This window comes from Perca flavescens, chromosome 20 (genome assembly GCF_004354835.1).
Source record: "Perca flavescens isolate YP-PL-M2 chromosome 20, PFLA_1.0, whole genome shotgun sequence".
NCBI lineage: Eukaryota > Metazoa > Chordata > Actinopteri > Perciformes > Percidae > Perca > Perca flavescens.
The window spans coordinates 24,959,259-24,975,108 of record NC_041350.1 but is presented as its reverse complement, the minus strand read 5'-3'; the positions used below and the strand labels follow the sequence as shown (position 1 = coordinate 24,975,108).

General features: G+C 42.3%; 1 protein-coding gene across 4 annotated transcripts in view; it reads right to left on the bottom strand.

The window, feature by feature from the left end:
- Positions 1–15,850, bottom strand: part of actn1 (actinin, alpha 1) — a 71,528-nt gene that overhangs the window by 3,199 nt on the left and 52,479 nt on the right. For 2 of the 4 annotated variants that reach the window (XM_028565304.1, XM_028565302.1), the window contains exons 9-19: positions 12,845–12,937; positions 11,422–11,652; positions 10,403–10,550; positions 9,296–9,446; positions 8,825–8,933; positions 8,265–8,405; positions 7,241–7,423; positions 5,757–5,891; positions 4,450–4,629; positions 3,704–3,850; positions 102–167 (exon numbers count right to left, since the gene is read on the bottom strand). In XM_028565304.1, coding sequence (XP_028421105.1) covers positions 102–167; positions 3,704–3,850; positions 4,450–4,629; positions 5,757–5,891; positions 7,241–7,423; positions 8,265–8,405; positions 8,825–8,933; positions 9,296–9,446; positions 10,403–10,550; positions 11,422–11,652; positions 12,845–12,937 — 1,584 coding nt within the window. Of the gene's footprint in view, positions 1–101; positions 168–497; positions 579–3,703; positions 3,851–4,449; positions 4,630–5,756; positions 5,892–7,240; positions 7,424–8,264; positions 8,406–8,824; positions 8,934–9,295; positions 9,447–10,402; positions 10,551–11,421; positions 11,653–12,844; positions 12,938–15,850 lie in introns of all 4 variants that reach the window. The other 2 variants (XM_028565303.1, XM_028565301.1) reach the window with 2 other exon arrangements.

The following is a 15,850-nucleotide window of genomic DNA, read 5'->3' as shown; positions in this document are numbered from 1 at the left end:
AACATAAAATGAAGGTTACATCTATCCATTACCACTTCCGACCGGTCTCATTAATTACACGCAAACAAACAGTCATACTTAAAGAGTTTTCGTGGCTTTACCAGGTTGTAACCAACGGAGATAAGGCAGGTTTTGAAGTCTTCGGCCTCCATGATTCCTGATCTCTTCTACAAGGTCCGTGATGGACAAACCAAACCAGGAGGAGAAGGAGAAAGATGCCGAGTGGCAGGGACAGCGGAGGGAAATCGTTGGGAGAGTAAAGGATGAACAAAGAGACGAATTAAGGAGGAAAAACCACAACAAGCCACAATGTGGACGTTGCAAGGTTTGTGGAAATCACAAAGGACATTTAGACCGGAGTGATGAGCAGTAAAAGGTGGGAATAGAGGGAGAATAAGGGAAAGGATAGAGGTACAGGGGAGGGAGGGGGGGAATATAAAAGAAAAAAAGAAACCAGTTAAACCTCTTACAGTAGAGGCTTGGCTACGAGTCAGTACCTGTGCATCGTTGGCGATATCGAAGCCCAGGCTGATCAGGCAGGCCTTGAACTCCTCCGCGCCCAGAGTGCCCGAGTGGTCCTGGGGTGTGTGGGGGGGGTGGCCAGTGCCAGGCGAGGCCATGCAGCAGCACATACAGCGGGGTCAGTGACGGTGAACGGGTGAATGGGGTGGGATGGGGAGGTAGGTGAGGTGGTGTTGGGGGGTGGAGGGAGTGCACCATGCACAGGGGGTAAAAGGAAGTAGGGTGGGGGGGTGGGGGGGAGAGGGCCATGCACGAGATAAAGAACAGAGAACACAGTGCAAATTGATTAGGATGTGGCAGGTGAACACAGTGCTGGGCGAGGCATTCAGAGGCGTTAATGTGCGGTGCAGGCAGCCTACAGGGCCCTGCGGTGGGGTCATTATACCGTCCATGGCACATGGTACTTTACATCACAATAAAGGCTCTTCTTAGCAGAGCATCATCAATGCAAAATGCTACATTAAACACTTCAAACATTTACAAATCACATTCATTTTCCCATATACTCGTATGACGTAAATTTAGACACACATACTTTGGGCCGCGACTAATGATTTTTTTTTTCATAATCGACTGAATATTAAATAATGAAATAATGAAATATTCAGTAATACTTACTGAATATTTTCTGTTTGGCCTATTAGATGTCAGCAAATCGCAAAACAAATGTTCATCACAAGCTCCCAGGGCCTAAAGTGCGATTAATGGTTGTGCGGAGGTTTCGCCGTAGCCGACGAAAGTGGCCTGAAGTTTATACTTGTGCGCTGGTGTGTGCGTCGAGGCGGCATGTGTGTGTGTGTGTGTGTGTGTGTGTGGAAATGAGCCGGGAGGGGGGGGGAATGCAACGCTACCACGCCACGGCCGAGAGACGTGCGTCGCCGCGACGTGTAGTTGCATTTTTCGAGAGGTGCGCGTCAGGCTACGGCCTAAGAAGGGGAAATAAGAAACTAAGAACTAAGGAAAGCGGAAATAATTTAAACTTGAGAAGGTGAAACTGGCTGAAACCAGTCTTTTCTTTTTGCCATTTTTCCTTAAAATTACTAGTGGAGTTTTAGAACAACTCGCATTAAGCTTCTATCAATTAAGCAACATATTTTTTTTCATCTCTACTAAAGATTATTTTCACTGTGGATAAATGCGTTGTTTAGTTTCTTTAGATTATATAGATATAAAGAATAATGATAAACGCCCATCCCAGTTCCATACTGTAGAGCCAAATGACGTCTTCAAATTGCTGTTTGTTTTTTTTTATTTACAATAAGAGGCTCTAACATATACCTCTCAGTGTGGGAATCTCTATTGTCATACTTTAGCAACCTCCAAGCCCTACCGGTGTAGTGAGTGACCATCCTGGCCGACTGTGAAGGAATGACTGCCCCCCCCTCCATTCTCAAGCTACACTATATATATATATATATATATATATATATATATAAAACACCTGGCTATAGTATTCCACTATGGTGTGTCACGATAGAGTTTTGAAGGCGTGCCGTCCTTCACGGAAATCATATTTGTTTCTGTTTCAAGTCTAAGTATGTATTTTCTTTATAATCGTCTGCATTGTTAATCATTTCAATTTGGTCCAGTCGGGGTGGGATGGGGTGGGCTGGGAGGGGACTGTTTTGTGTGCATGAAAAAGAAAAACTCATATCTGTAACGATGTGTCTGTTCATAATCTATATTTCTCAATAAAAAGAGGTTTAAAAAAAAAAAAAATGGCTGTTTTTTTATGAACAAGATATTCAAAGATTTGTAATTTGCACTAATGTAACACATATCTTATCCTTCTGAAAAAAAAAAGAAGAAGCTAAAATCGGCATTCCTAATGAAATATGAAACAAAAGCCCAAGTTCAGGTTCACAGTCGGCTTCCTGTGGGCTCCGATCCCCAACCTCAGGTATTGATTAACAAATGGCCAGCTCTGGAAAAATGCATGAGGTAATGGGGGAGTCAGCAGGAGAAGAAGGAGGGGGAGCTAAATAAAAACTCATCCATAATTGGTGCTGTTTCTGACACAGGGAGTCCCAGTGTGAACACTAGGTTCTGGAGGTAGGAGGGGTGTTTCATAGAAACAGCCTTCAATGAGAAGATTCTCAATTTCCATATCTACATGCTCGGTATTTATGGTCTTTATTCTTGTATTTCACAATAAAAGATTTCAGCTGTTGCATGAGGCTGAGTCTGGCTGCCATTTTCCTTCATATGCCTCAAAGCCCCCGAGCTTTTAACGTGTGACTGAACTGTAAGTCTCTTTTCAACCAAGCGGTAAGGGTCAATGCACGGCCTGATGCATTACACAGACACACACAGACACACACAGACACACACACACACACTAAGCGTACGCTCGGCACACTCAATCTTTTCTGCTTAAAGGGTCAGTAAAGGTTTGCCGTTAGCCACACCTCGGGCAGACCCAGAAATGACATATCCTCACCTCAACTTCTTTGCCTTGTTGATGTGGTCTAAATATATAAAAAGACAAACCTGTGACTCCACATGCCCGAAGTTATTACATTAATCCTTAAAGCAGACGTTTGACACTTTAGGAAATACACTTATTCACTTTTTTGCTGAAAGATTAGATGAGAAGAGGGCAAGGATCTTCTCGTTAACTCTCGGCAAGAAAGCGAATAAACATTAACTATAAATCAATGAATCTGTGTGTGTTTTTTTTTTGTGTGTGTGTGTGTGTGTGTGTGTGTGTGTGTGTGTGTGTGTGTGTGTGTCTCCCGCATGTGCAGTACAGCAGCAGCGGGCTCGGGGAGTTGCTACATTCCTAGACGGCTGATTGCGGTGCAAGGCTCTGCTACCAATGGAGAGCCTACGAGCCTCTGTAGGGCAGCAGGGGCGGGATCAGAAAAGCAACTAGCGACAAATCTAGCGACTTTCTGTAGAAGAGAGATGCCAGTATTGTGCCTGGAGAGAGCGAGGTCTTTCTCTCTTGCAGTCGCAACACCTCTCTCTCTCTCTCTCTCTCTCTCTCTCTCTCTCTCTCTCTCTCTCTCTCTCTCTCTAAGTAAGAAAGACATTCTGCACCAGTGTTTCCCAAATGTCGCACTATTCCTTCAATAAGGTGAAAACCTTTTTTGTTTCCTATTTCTCACTATGATGTGAACGAGCAGCGTAGCAACTACAGCGCCTCTCCTCGCCACCGGGACGTAGTTCGAGTACTGACCTTGTCGAAGTGGTTGAAGGAAGCGCGGTACTCGTTCAGCTGCTCCTGGCTGATGCCCTTGGCGTCCCGCGTCAAGACCTGGTTCTCGATTTCGTTGATGGTGCGGGCAATGGTGGTGAGCAGCTGCTCCCAGCCCACGCGGATGTGCTGCAGGGGGCAGAGACAGAGAGAGGAAGTTAAAGGAAGAGAGACGGAGAGTAAAAGAGTCTCAGAGGCATTGGTTTTAGCTGGGCTTTAGCCTTGGGTTAAACAGTGGTTTGAAAAAAAAAGTAATGTTTAATATAACCTGCATGGAGGATCAGATAACTGGGATTTGACTGCATCAGCACAATACAGACCTACATAATAGCTTTGAAAATGGGTCAGTTGATGTGCAGAGCTTCAATAACAAGATGAATTTGAATTATTGGCCAGTAAAAATAATTTATGGCAGGCAGGCAGGCAGGGGTTTATAGTTTTCCATCACTTCCACAAAAAGTGAAGTACACTGGAGCCTGGATGGTGAACTGCAACGTCAGGAAGGTTTCCGTATTAAACTCTTTCCTGTGGTTGTCTCAACATCCTGCCGCCCTTTGCTTTGTTCTCTGTGGCAAACCACAACCATCTGACACTAACGCAACATTTAACAACGCATGAAAAGTATTTGCAGTGTCCGGCCAGATGATTATGTCAACAAGACCAACAACAATCCCGGTCTTTTCTCTGTTATGTTTGGGGATTAAAAAGCCCGGCTGCAGGGTTTTTACCTCCATGGTGTAGTTGGTGTGCTTGTTGTCAAAGATGAGAGCTTCCTGAATGAGCTGGTGGTCTCCCTCCAGCTGGTCGATCTTTGGCTTGTAGTTGATGATGCTCTTCTCGTACTGGCGGAGGTGGGTCAGCTGGTCCTCCAGGGTGCCGTGCATCTCGATCGAGATGCGGCCGATCTCCTACACACACACAGACACACAGACACACAGACACACAGACACACACAGAATGAGTCATTGCATAGTGGAGGACATGAAAAGAATATACACAAATGACCCCCCAAAAACTCCATTTCTGCCTGGCATTTATCAGTTATCATAACCTTACACTACACTGTCATAGAGACACATTCTTATCATATCTAATGTAGGTATTCAATTCAACTTTATTTATAGTGTCAAATCTCAGGACACTTTACAGATAGAGTAGGTCTAGACGAGGGCTGGGCAATATGGAGAAAATCAGATGTCACGATATTTTTGACCAAATACCTCAATGTTGATATTACTACATCCATATTGTAGGGTTTGACTGTTGGCGCTTTCACAAAATATTTACACAATGACATTTCAGATAAATAATCATCAATGATGTTTATACAATGACTTAGTGGGTAAAGGCAAATAATAGAACAGCTAGAACAGTCTGGCAAGTTCAGAAAATGACATCGCTCTACTGTAATGCAGCCTTTAAAACCAGGAAAAGACAACACTAACAGTAAGCCATATTACAATGTTACGATATCCAAAATCTAAGACGGTATCTAGTCTCATATCACAATATTTGATATAATTTACAGAGACCTTATATACCCCACTATAACGATTAACAGCCTGTTTTCACATAGCTTAATATCATTTCCTGAACACATCAGTGACCACGTGAAGATAAACATTCAAATTGAGTCAGAAAGTTGGACCACTCCTTATTTTAAACATGGACTGGTAAGCTTAAGACTAAAACAGAAAATACTTTACACATCTAGAATGTGAGGCAGGTGCTTCGGAAGGGGGACGAGTAGCTCAAAAGTTGCAAAGAAACTCCCGCACACTGTCCAACTTGTGTCTAACAAAGTTGGAAAAAATGTAATAGCTGGCAAAATTTCCATACTAGACCTTCCTCAGGCAAATTATGTTACATACTGAGAATGCCAGCTATTACATTTAATTTTGCAAGTTAGACAGTGTCCGGGAGTTTAAGACTAAAAACATAAAAATGCACTGAAACTACACACAGGCTGCACTCGCCACCTCACCGTAACCTCGTAACCTGGTCATTTTGAATGTCGGCGTTTGCTTGCACTGACCTCCATCTTGTTCTGAATCCAGGGCCCGATAACGTTGGCCTGGTTGGCAAACTGTCGGCGTAGACGCTCGTTGTTCTGCTGCCGGGCGTGTTCCTCGATCAGAGCCTGGTCGCGCTGCGGCACCAGCTGCCGGACCTACAGCAGGCAGGAGAGGCAAATGGGATTATTCACGTTAATGTGATGCTGAGGAAGACGGGAGAATGAACCTCAGAATGGACAGAAAACATTGCATTTTGTTTCTACTTTTGCCATTTTCCATAAATGATGAAGGCCTCTTAAAAATAAACTGAAATTCTCCCCACAGTATCTACCTTTTTCTAAAACTGTAAGAACAAAAACAAAAGTTTGGGCTGGCAGTAATGGGGAGCAGCGTAACAGCCAGGCTCATTTTATGTAATTGTTAGAGCCCACATCGACCAGAGTGCACAGAGGGGCTTGAACTGTGACATATTCAAAATGTATTCATGTATTATAGTTATTAGCGTGCATTGTCCTTTATAAATAAACCTAAAATAAATAAACTCATGACAGAGACGACTTCCTTTTAGAAAACGCTAGCTGGGCCAAAAATATCAAAAGCAAAACTTGTCGAATTTGGGATTTTCAAAACTTGTCGAATTTGGGATTTTCTTAAAGACGGTATGGGATAAAAGTTAAAGTATTCATATTATGCTTTTTGTCTTTTCCCCTTTCCTTTATTGTGTTATATATCATTTGTGTGCACGTTATAGGTTTACAAAGTGAAAAAGCCCAAAGTCCACCCCAAAGGCACTTACCATCTCCAACAGAAAACACTGTTCACCAACTGCTCCAAACAGCTCTATTGTAGTCCAGCCTTTACTTCAGAGACCAACGTGGTCACTTTGTCACACACGTTATAATGTTCGCCTAGCTGCTAGCGTGGCGCAGCCTCGTACTCTGCTTCTGACTGGCTAGTAGTCCTTAACTAGCTACTGTCAGGGCACTCCCTCATACTCTGATTCTGACTGGCTAGTAGTCCTTACCTAGCTACTGTCAGGGCACTCCCTCATACTCTGATTCTGACTGGCTAGTAGTCCTTACCTAGCTACTGCACATGTGCGACTCGCAACAAAGATGGAACAGAAGTGAGATGCCTCACTCTGTAGCTAAAACAGAGAGCTCAACACACAGGGTGAAAAGAGGAGCTGCAGCAATGTGCAGTACAACAAAAATATGGTGTTTTCTGAAAATTAAACCACGTAAACCTATACTGGTACAACCTCTAAATACAATTATGAACCTGAAAATGAGCATAATATGAGCACTTTAAATATACTAAAGAGTAAAGAAATGTGTTTATTCATTTTCTTGCTGAGAGTTAGATGAGGAAATCAATCCCACTGGTGTCTGTGTACAACAAACCAAAGGAGTGTCTGTACTGTGCAGACATAGAACTGCAGGATCTTCCTTGGAGAAACCATCTTGACGTGTGTATTTCCTTGCTCGTGACTGATTTGTATTACCTTGTCCCATTTGGCGTTGATCTCCTGTGGGTTGATGGTGGTGTAGGGGTTGGTGCCAGCCATATTCACATGATAGGTCTGCACGATCTTGGCAATCTCGTTGTGGATGCCCAGGATGGCCTGGCGCTCTTTGTCCGCCTCTGGCAGCGTGGCTTTGAACTGCTCGTGGGCTGTGCTCAATCCCTAAGACACAACACACAAACACAGACAATGATCATCTAAACTAAAGCAACGTTAAAAGGCTTCTGTTTTTTATATACAGACCCTTTCCAAAAAATTTGAATATTATGGAAAAGTTTCACCATATATATATATATATATATATATATATATATACTAAAGGAGAAATGTACTTGCCCTGTCTTCAAACTTCAAACTAAAAATGCATTTAAAAATCAGAAGGACAACGGTATGATTTCACAGTGTTCAAATCTCATGATAACATACACCAAAAAGACATATTAATATAACGTAGTGATATTGAGCACAGATAATATTTCACTAAATGTTATAGCTTGGTACTGGAAATGTTATTCTTCAGTTGGGCGCTATTGACAAATTTACTGTACATGCAATGGTACATGCAATGGTCACACATTTATGACATAAATACGTTTCATATTTACAGTTCTTACTACATGCATGTATGATACTGTAAGCCTACAGTATTTTCCCTTGGTTTCATACTTATAATGCGACTAGTAACATACAAGTTAGTAATCCATGCGATTCCTATGCTTCCCAACATTTGACTTAAAAAAATTTTGACATGTTTGTGCTTTCTTGTCGAGAGTTGAATAAGAAGATTGATACCACTCTCATATCTGTCCGGTAAGTGTAACAAACTGGTCAGGTTAGCTTAGCATAAACGGGGACAACCTGTCCAAAGCAGTTCAAAGCAAATAACCCAAAATTGAGTAAAATCTAATTTTATTTGTTCATAACCCTACAACTGTTCACATTCTGCATGTTACTGCTTTGAATGATGCGATGGCAAATGACGTCCGGTCCTCTCTGTGCTCACCTGGATCTCTTCGATGGTGTGGACGATAAAGGTGTCCTGCAGATCCTCCATGGCGCCCTCCATCCAGTTGTTGAACGGAGCCGCTCTTTTGGCAAACTCGAGGTACAGTTGGTCAATGGTTTCAAGCAGCTTCTCAGTTCTCTGTTGAGCATTAAAAAGAAAAACAAGGTTAACACACCCAATCACAGGCCTTTTTAAATGCCCTTCAAAGTCCTGTTGTGAAGCTTCGTTTTATTCATATCATCTTCCAGAGAACCGGGGCATATACTGATGGATTTGGGGGGAGGGTCATGCCGTATTTTCACAAATAAAAAAAAATCTCAAATCTCCAAACTTAAAAAGGATCTTCAAGGCCAAGCGGGAATCCTGAAAATCAAATCTCCTCACAGGCTCTCGCTGCGAGCGAGAACACTTTCATCTCTAAATTTGTAATTATTTCTGCTCTAACCAGCACCAAGAAGGAAAGAGGAAACTTAAAAAACAGGGCTAAAAAAAAGTGATTTTAGAAGTTAGGAACTCTCCAGTAGCTCGTTTCCAGTCTCTTTCTAAATTGGTCTCACCTGCAGAGCCTCGCTGCGTTTCTGGGTCAGAGCTCCCAGTGCGTCCCACTGGTCACAGATCCGCTGGCAGCGAGCGTTCACACTGGGGGAGTCGTAGTAGTCCAGCTCGCTGGAGCACAAACACACCGGGGAACAAGAGGTAGCTTAGCATTAGCATTACCTGCATCATCGCAGCTTAACCCTATGAACTCTGGAATAGAAATGGTCCACCAGTGCCGACATTGGTATTTTCATCCCAATAAGCAAAAGATACCAAAAATACCAATGCAGATTGGTCCAAAAGATTTCTACATGTAGAAACATGAGCAAAATATTTCTTAACACTTTCTTAACAGCGACATGATCAATGCAACCGTGGAAGAACAGACGCACTGACATTGCACCCCTCAACCTATCCTACTCTATTTTGTCCTTTATTGAGCAATAGAAGGTAGCAGCACAATCTTTTTGCTCCCGTTTATCGTGTCTCACTTTAATTCCTGTGCGATGGCAGCGATCTGCTCCACGCGGTCCTGATGTGCCGCCAGATCGCTCTCGAAGGCCTCGTGTTTCTTCAGCAGGGCCTTGATCTCTGACAGCGAGGCCGTCTCAAAGTCATGCTTCTGCAGCATGTCCTCCTTACCTGCAGGGGGAGACGCAGAGAACGTTCCAGCAAAGTCAAGACAAAAAGATGTGTGTCAATGGTCAAATCTATCGACCACGAGATCTGTCTGTTTACAGTGCTTGTTAAGTGAAAAAGGACAATAACTTATAGGCTGTAATCTCTTTTTTAACGTTGGTTCTTTCGGGGAATGATTGTAAAGATTTATAAAGAATATGTTAACGGCATTTCCTCTCTAACTGGGACGTTTTGGGACCGATTGGTGGGGTTGCTGTGGATGAAGTACACGCGGAGATTCACTGGTAAGAGACAATGAGGTCAATATATCGATATTATATTATATTGTGATATGAGACTAGATATCGTCTTAGATTTTGGATATCGTAATATGGTGTTGTTTTTTCCTGGTTTTAAAGGCTGCATTACAGTAGAGTGATGTCATTTTCTGAACTAACCAGACTGTTCTAGCTGTTTTATTATTTGCCTTTACCCACTTAGTCATTATATCCACATTACTGATGATTATTTATCAAAAATCTCATTGTGTAAATATTTTGTGAAAGCACCAATAGTCAAAACTACAATATCGTTGCGGTATCGATATCGAGGTAATTGGTCAAAAATATCGTGATATTTGATTTTCTCCATATCGCCCAGCCCTACTCACGTTACTGTATTGTGTTAACAGTTAATTTAATATTGTATGTGGCGTTTTCTTTTGCGGGGGGCAAATGTTCCACCAAAACACGTTTCTTCCCGAGCCACCGTCTCTGTGTCTGGAGCTTAGCCCCGCCCAAGGCGACTGGGATTTAAAGAAATGCAAACAACCCAGAGCATTTCTTTTCTCCTATCCCAGAATGTATATGTGTGGAGGAGCCAGACCTTACTCCACAGTGCTGTGGAGATAGGTCTGGCAATGTGAGACTAATATGAGACTAGAACACAGAAGCTGGATCTTGAGTGTTTCTCCTCAGTACCTGCAGTCCAAGCTTCATGGATGGCTGCTTTCTGGCGGAATTTCTCCGCCAGGTGGTCGAGTCTTTCCAGCCTGCGAATCTCATTGAGGAGCCACTCCTCGTAGCCCTTCTCTGCTCCCTCTAGATTTCCCCATGCATTGTTAATGTCCTGTACGGGGCAAAGGAAAGAACACGTGAGAATGTATTCTTGCCGAAAACAGAGAAGGAGAAAAGAACACAAGAATAGCAACGTCTGTAAATAGGGCTAGGAGTGCAAAGAGTAAAAGTTCCGTAAAAAATCTGCTGGTGCTCTCATATCACATACATGCTGTACATTTTTGTCAATAGACCTTTCAGGACAGTCGTGCGTGCCTGACTTAAGTTAAACAAAGGTTAAACCTGCTTTAACAGACTTTTTTTTAGCCACATGGGGGCAGCGGAAACAAGCTGTGAACACAGCTTTGACATATTGCCTTTTAAGTTGATGTGGCGAACTAAATAAGTATGATCATTCAATTTGATAACAGTTGTGACTGTGTGCAATTATTCACATGATATATTTGTACATTAAAATAATAGTGCGCAGAAAAGAAACTACATACTATATAAAGTATATATTTAAGTCTTTGGTAACAGGGTTTTGGCCACTGGTGATGTTAGCCACATCTTCTCCAGCTTCACCTATATAGGCAACGATACTCTCTGCCATATTTGGGCTGAACTGTAGATGGACATTTCACCAAGCAACCAAGTGAGACACGGGTTAAACATGGGATCTAATGTTCCCTGGCATCATGTGTGTCTACATGATTCATGTAAGCCAAGCATGGCTGCTCGATTATGGAAAAAATTGCTATGTTAAAATCGCGATTATTTAACACGATTACTCATTGTCTTTTTGAAAGATGTTGCAATTCTTGAACCGAAAAAAAAACAGTGAAACGGTTAAACAAATCAACAGCGAAAACACTCAAACCTTTCTGAAAGAAATTGGAATTTTTGTGGACGAGTTTGTACTTTTACGAGTGTCTGTGACCTACCGAGACCATCTTTCCCTCCGAGGGCATGAAGGCGGGCCTGTTGCTGAGCCTCAGCTTGGTCTGCAGCGTGTTGAAGTTGATCTCCAGCTGGCACTTTTCCTGCACTTTGGGCGGCTTGTGGAGGCGGCGGTAATCTCGGAAGTCCTCCAGCTTCTGCTGCATGGCCTGCATGGTGTTCTCGGGCAGGCGGTTCTCCAGCCAGGGGATGGTGCGCCGGATCCACTCCAAGAGCTGAGGTGTTGAGGGGGTGTGTGTGTGTGTGTGTGTGTTAAAGAGGGGACGGGGGAAGACACAAGTACAATTCAAGGGAAAGAAAATGCAGAGATGCAAAGGAGAAGCATGCACATAAAAGGAAAAGGGGAATTAATGAGGTGTAGTAGATGTAAGTCATGTTTGAAATGAGTGGGGAAAGAATTGCAACTGCAAATTGGTTCATTTCTTGCAACCGGATGTGTGTACAGTAAATGTCGGGTTTTGTTCAAACCAAAAGTTCAAAACCCCCCAAATATTCCGTTTATACTGACATAACACAAAGACAAGCAGCAAATCCTCAACTTAAGCTGGAACCATTAACTATTTGGCTTTTTTAGCTTCACAAATCCCTTAGGAGGTCCTCAGAGTTACTGCAGGGGGGCCACCAAATTATTGTTCATTTATTGAAACTTTTTTCAAAAATGAAAAACGTCATATTATTAGCGAATATAAATTAGTGAACAAAAAAAACTCATTAATGATACGCTTACTGGCCTGTTTAACATAAAGCCTCGGAACAGCCACACAGGTGGTTTTTTGTTATTCGGGCTGATTGGACTCGGCTCAGGTTGAAGGTTGGCCGGAGCTTAGATGGGAATTTATTAGGTCACAAAACTTTCCTACCAATAAGAGTGATAACGGTGTCATTTGTCCTGCACTAACAGGTACAACAAAGCTAACAGGTGACTCAGGAAGATGTCAATCAATCATAGTCTATACACACCCACACAGTCCTTGGGAGAGGTCTAATCAGCCACATTAACTGAAAACACGTGTGGGCCTTTAAAAGATGATTTATAAAAACATGCCAACAATTATTATTTTAATAGCATAGTATTCTATTCCTACACGTTATTATAGGCCCAGTTTAATGTGCAACTTCATTTTGTAAAATACACGTAGTATGGGGTCCATGCTCCATCTCTCTTTTACTCAAGGGGCCCTTGGCTTAAAAAAAAGGTAGAAGACCCCTGCCTTAAACGATTAATCAAATAATCAAAAGTGTTGCAAAATACTTTTAGCACTGAAACCAAAGGCTTCCCAGGTGGTCAAAAACAACAACAACTAATCTTAAAAAAATGAATGCTTTGGGAAATAAAAAGGAGAACAGGGAGGTAGAATAGCAGAGGAGGTGCAGGACAATTATAGGAGAAAGTCGGGGAGTGCTCACATCAGTGGCCAGCTTCTCATAGTCCTCCATCAGCTGCTCATTCTCTTGGTTGACAGCCAGCACCTTGCAGATCCTGTTGGCCGCCGTCTCTGCCTGGAAGACGAGGGCGAGGGGAGAAACAGTGTGAGAGAGCCATCTGTACGGCACAACGCATGTGTAGTCGGCGTGAGGCGAGCTCTGTGAAGTCTTTTCAGTGGTGGAAGAAGTCAAATTTACTTAAGTACAATTCTGAGGTACTGTATGTGTACTTTACTTATGCTACTCTATAACTTCTACTCATCTCAGAGGGAAATATTGTACTTTTTACTCCACTACTTTTATATGACTGCTGTATTTACTAGTTACTTTTCAGATATTTTAAATAAAAAAACAAACAAACATTATATAATATATGTTAAAGCAGTGGCTCCAAACCTTTCTGGCTTGTGATCACTGACAAAACCATTTTACTTGTAATGAACAAGTAAAATGGTTTGTAGATGCATATCCATCTGCACTGCCTGCTGTACACAAGCACTGCATGATGGGTCATTTCAGATGAGTTGTTTTGATTAGATTTCACCCCTAAACGTCAGATATCTTCTATTTAAAGGTAACATAGTTCTGCATTAAAATGCATAAATGTTAATAGTCGTAATGTGAATAAGACTTGAATACATTAACTCGTCCGTGAACAGATTTTTAAATTGGCAATGAAAACTACAACTCCCACGATCCCACGCAACGCCACGACGTCATCAAAAGGCCGTGTTTACGTGCATTATTTTGCTTGAGAGACCCCTAGGGGCAGAAAATTACATATTGCACGTTAATTACACCGGTATGGCTTAAATAAGTAAATTGATAAAGAAATGATTTAGTGGAGAATATATAAAAAAATATATGCAAATGTGCAGCAGTAACTTTTTACTTAAAAGGAGAAACTGACCTGCTACAAAACAAAATTAAAATGCTGCTTACACATTGAACCATCAGAATTAACAACCTAATAATGTCATGTATAACGAGTACTTTTACTTTTGATTCTTAAGTACATTTTGCTACTCTGTAGAGTATTTAATGCAGGACATTTTCTTGTAATAGAGTTGCATATCATAGGGTTCAAAATTGACTTTTTTAGCCAAATGGCTAATGAATGTTCAAATTATACCAGACACTCATGGATTACAATTGTGGTTGTTTTTTGGCTGCTGAGTGAAGCAAATCTACCAGCCGTTGCATATTTTACCAGCATTTTGGCTTATGGATGGTGCTAATTTTAAACCCATTCATTTCCCGTATTAAAACTGCATCCATCTACGCTGCCTACACAAGCACTCCAAGATTTCCCAATTGAGACATTTTGGGGGTGAAGCAATGGATCAGTGACGACGCTGCAAGCAAGTAAAAAAAACCCAACAGGACAGCTACTGTGTGATGTTGTCTCTGTGTCTTAACAATCTAATGGCTGTTTCCAGACCCGGGGAGCGTCAACAAGGACACGCTGTATCATATTGTACCTGTCGTCAGGTGTAGGGGCACCTTCCTCTCTGCACCAGTCTTTTAATAGAACAGCAGAGTGCAGCGGGTTATTTTAGCCTCTCAGCCTACATACAGTACACAGACCCGGGGAAACAGAAGAGCCAGGCTACCTGGGGGAATAAAAACGGCCCAGTGGGGATAAAGAAGGGGCTCCATCCATGACACAACACTTCCTTACACATTGTCAGTCTTCATCACTGGACCGGCAATGCATGAGCGAAGCAGAGTTTCCAAGACAACATGGAGTCAGTTAACCCGTTGGGTTCAAGATGAGTAAATGTGGTCAGGGAGGGCTCATTGAAAGCAAGAGCGGAGCAAAAATACACGGAGAAAATGTAAGCAACTTGCACAAAGTCTGGAAGACATGCGGTGGATTTTTATATCAGAAATGTTGCACATTCAGCTCCATGTGAAACTTTTCAAGTGTTGAAGTTAAAGTGCTTCAGTGAATATCAAAATTTAAAGAAATCCACGCGCGACCCAAACTGCACCATTATCGATTTCCCTCAGAAAGAGCTCGGCAAGGAAATCCACGGATTTAAAAAGGCGGTATATAACGTCGCGGAAGTGTCCTTTCAGAAGAGCAGACACAGTGAGAGAGACTTAAATCTCCTGCCCACCCCATTCCATAGCTGAGAGACTGGCATCAACCACAGAGGACTGCTTCCAGCCTCCTTTGTCAGAAGATCACGGGGGAAACTTGGCTCGGTCGGAGACACATGTTCCGGGGGCTCCACCGAGAGCAGCGGGCCAGCTGCCTTAAAAGGAGAGCCAGGATGTGCAGGTCGTGCTTCTGTGGGCAAATGTTTGCACGCTGGGCCTGTTTACTGACAGCCAGGACCTCTTTTATGAATGACTTTGTCCTGACATCAGAGGTAGCAGAGACAGGACAGTGGGAGGATTGATTAGGGATTAAACTATCTCACAGTTGATCTGTGAAGCCAAGGACCTACAGTAGCGCCAGTCTGATTCTCTCATGTATTCTCTTAATGTTTTCATCACAGAGATGAGCAGGTTTTTATTATCCGATGGTCCTTCAAAAACCCAGAAGGTCTTCTAACACTTTCAGCAGTTCTCAAATTATTTCTAGTATCATTCATTTCTGTCAACTGCACAATTAAAAGAAGGTAAATGGTGGACAGAAGGGACCCATCTTCTGGCTTAATCTGTATGTCTGGGTGAACAATATTAAAAAGTTATATTAACAGGTGCATTTATCCAGGATTTTAAAATCCTAAAGGTGGTGAGTACTAAAACCCCACCCTCATGAGACTTTTTTGACTTGATTTTATTTATGCACTTAAAACTTCAATAACTTCTTTTTTTGGCCACTTGGGGGCAGCAGATACAAGCTGTGAAGACAGCATTTACACATTTTCATAACATAAAATTTACACATTACCATATTTTAGAGCAGCTTTGAGGTTATGTTTGACTTAATGCAACTAAAACACTTAATTAAGTCATAGTGAAGTTCCATCCTTT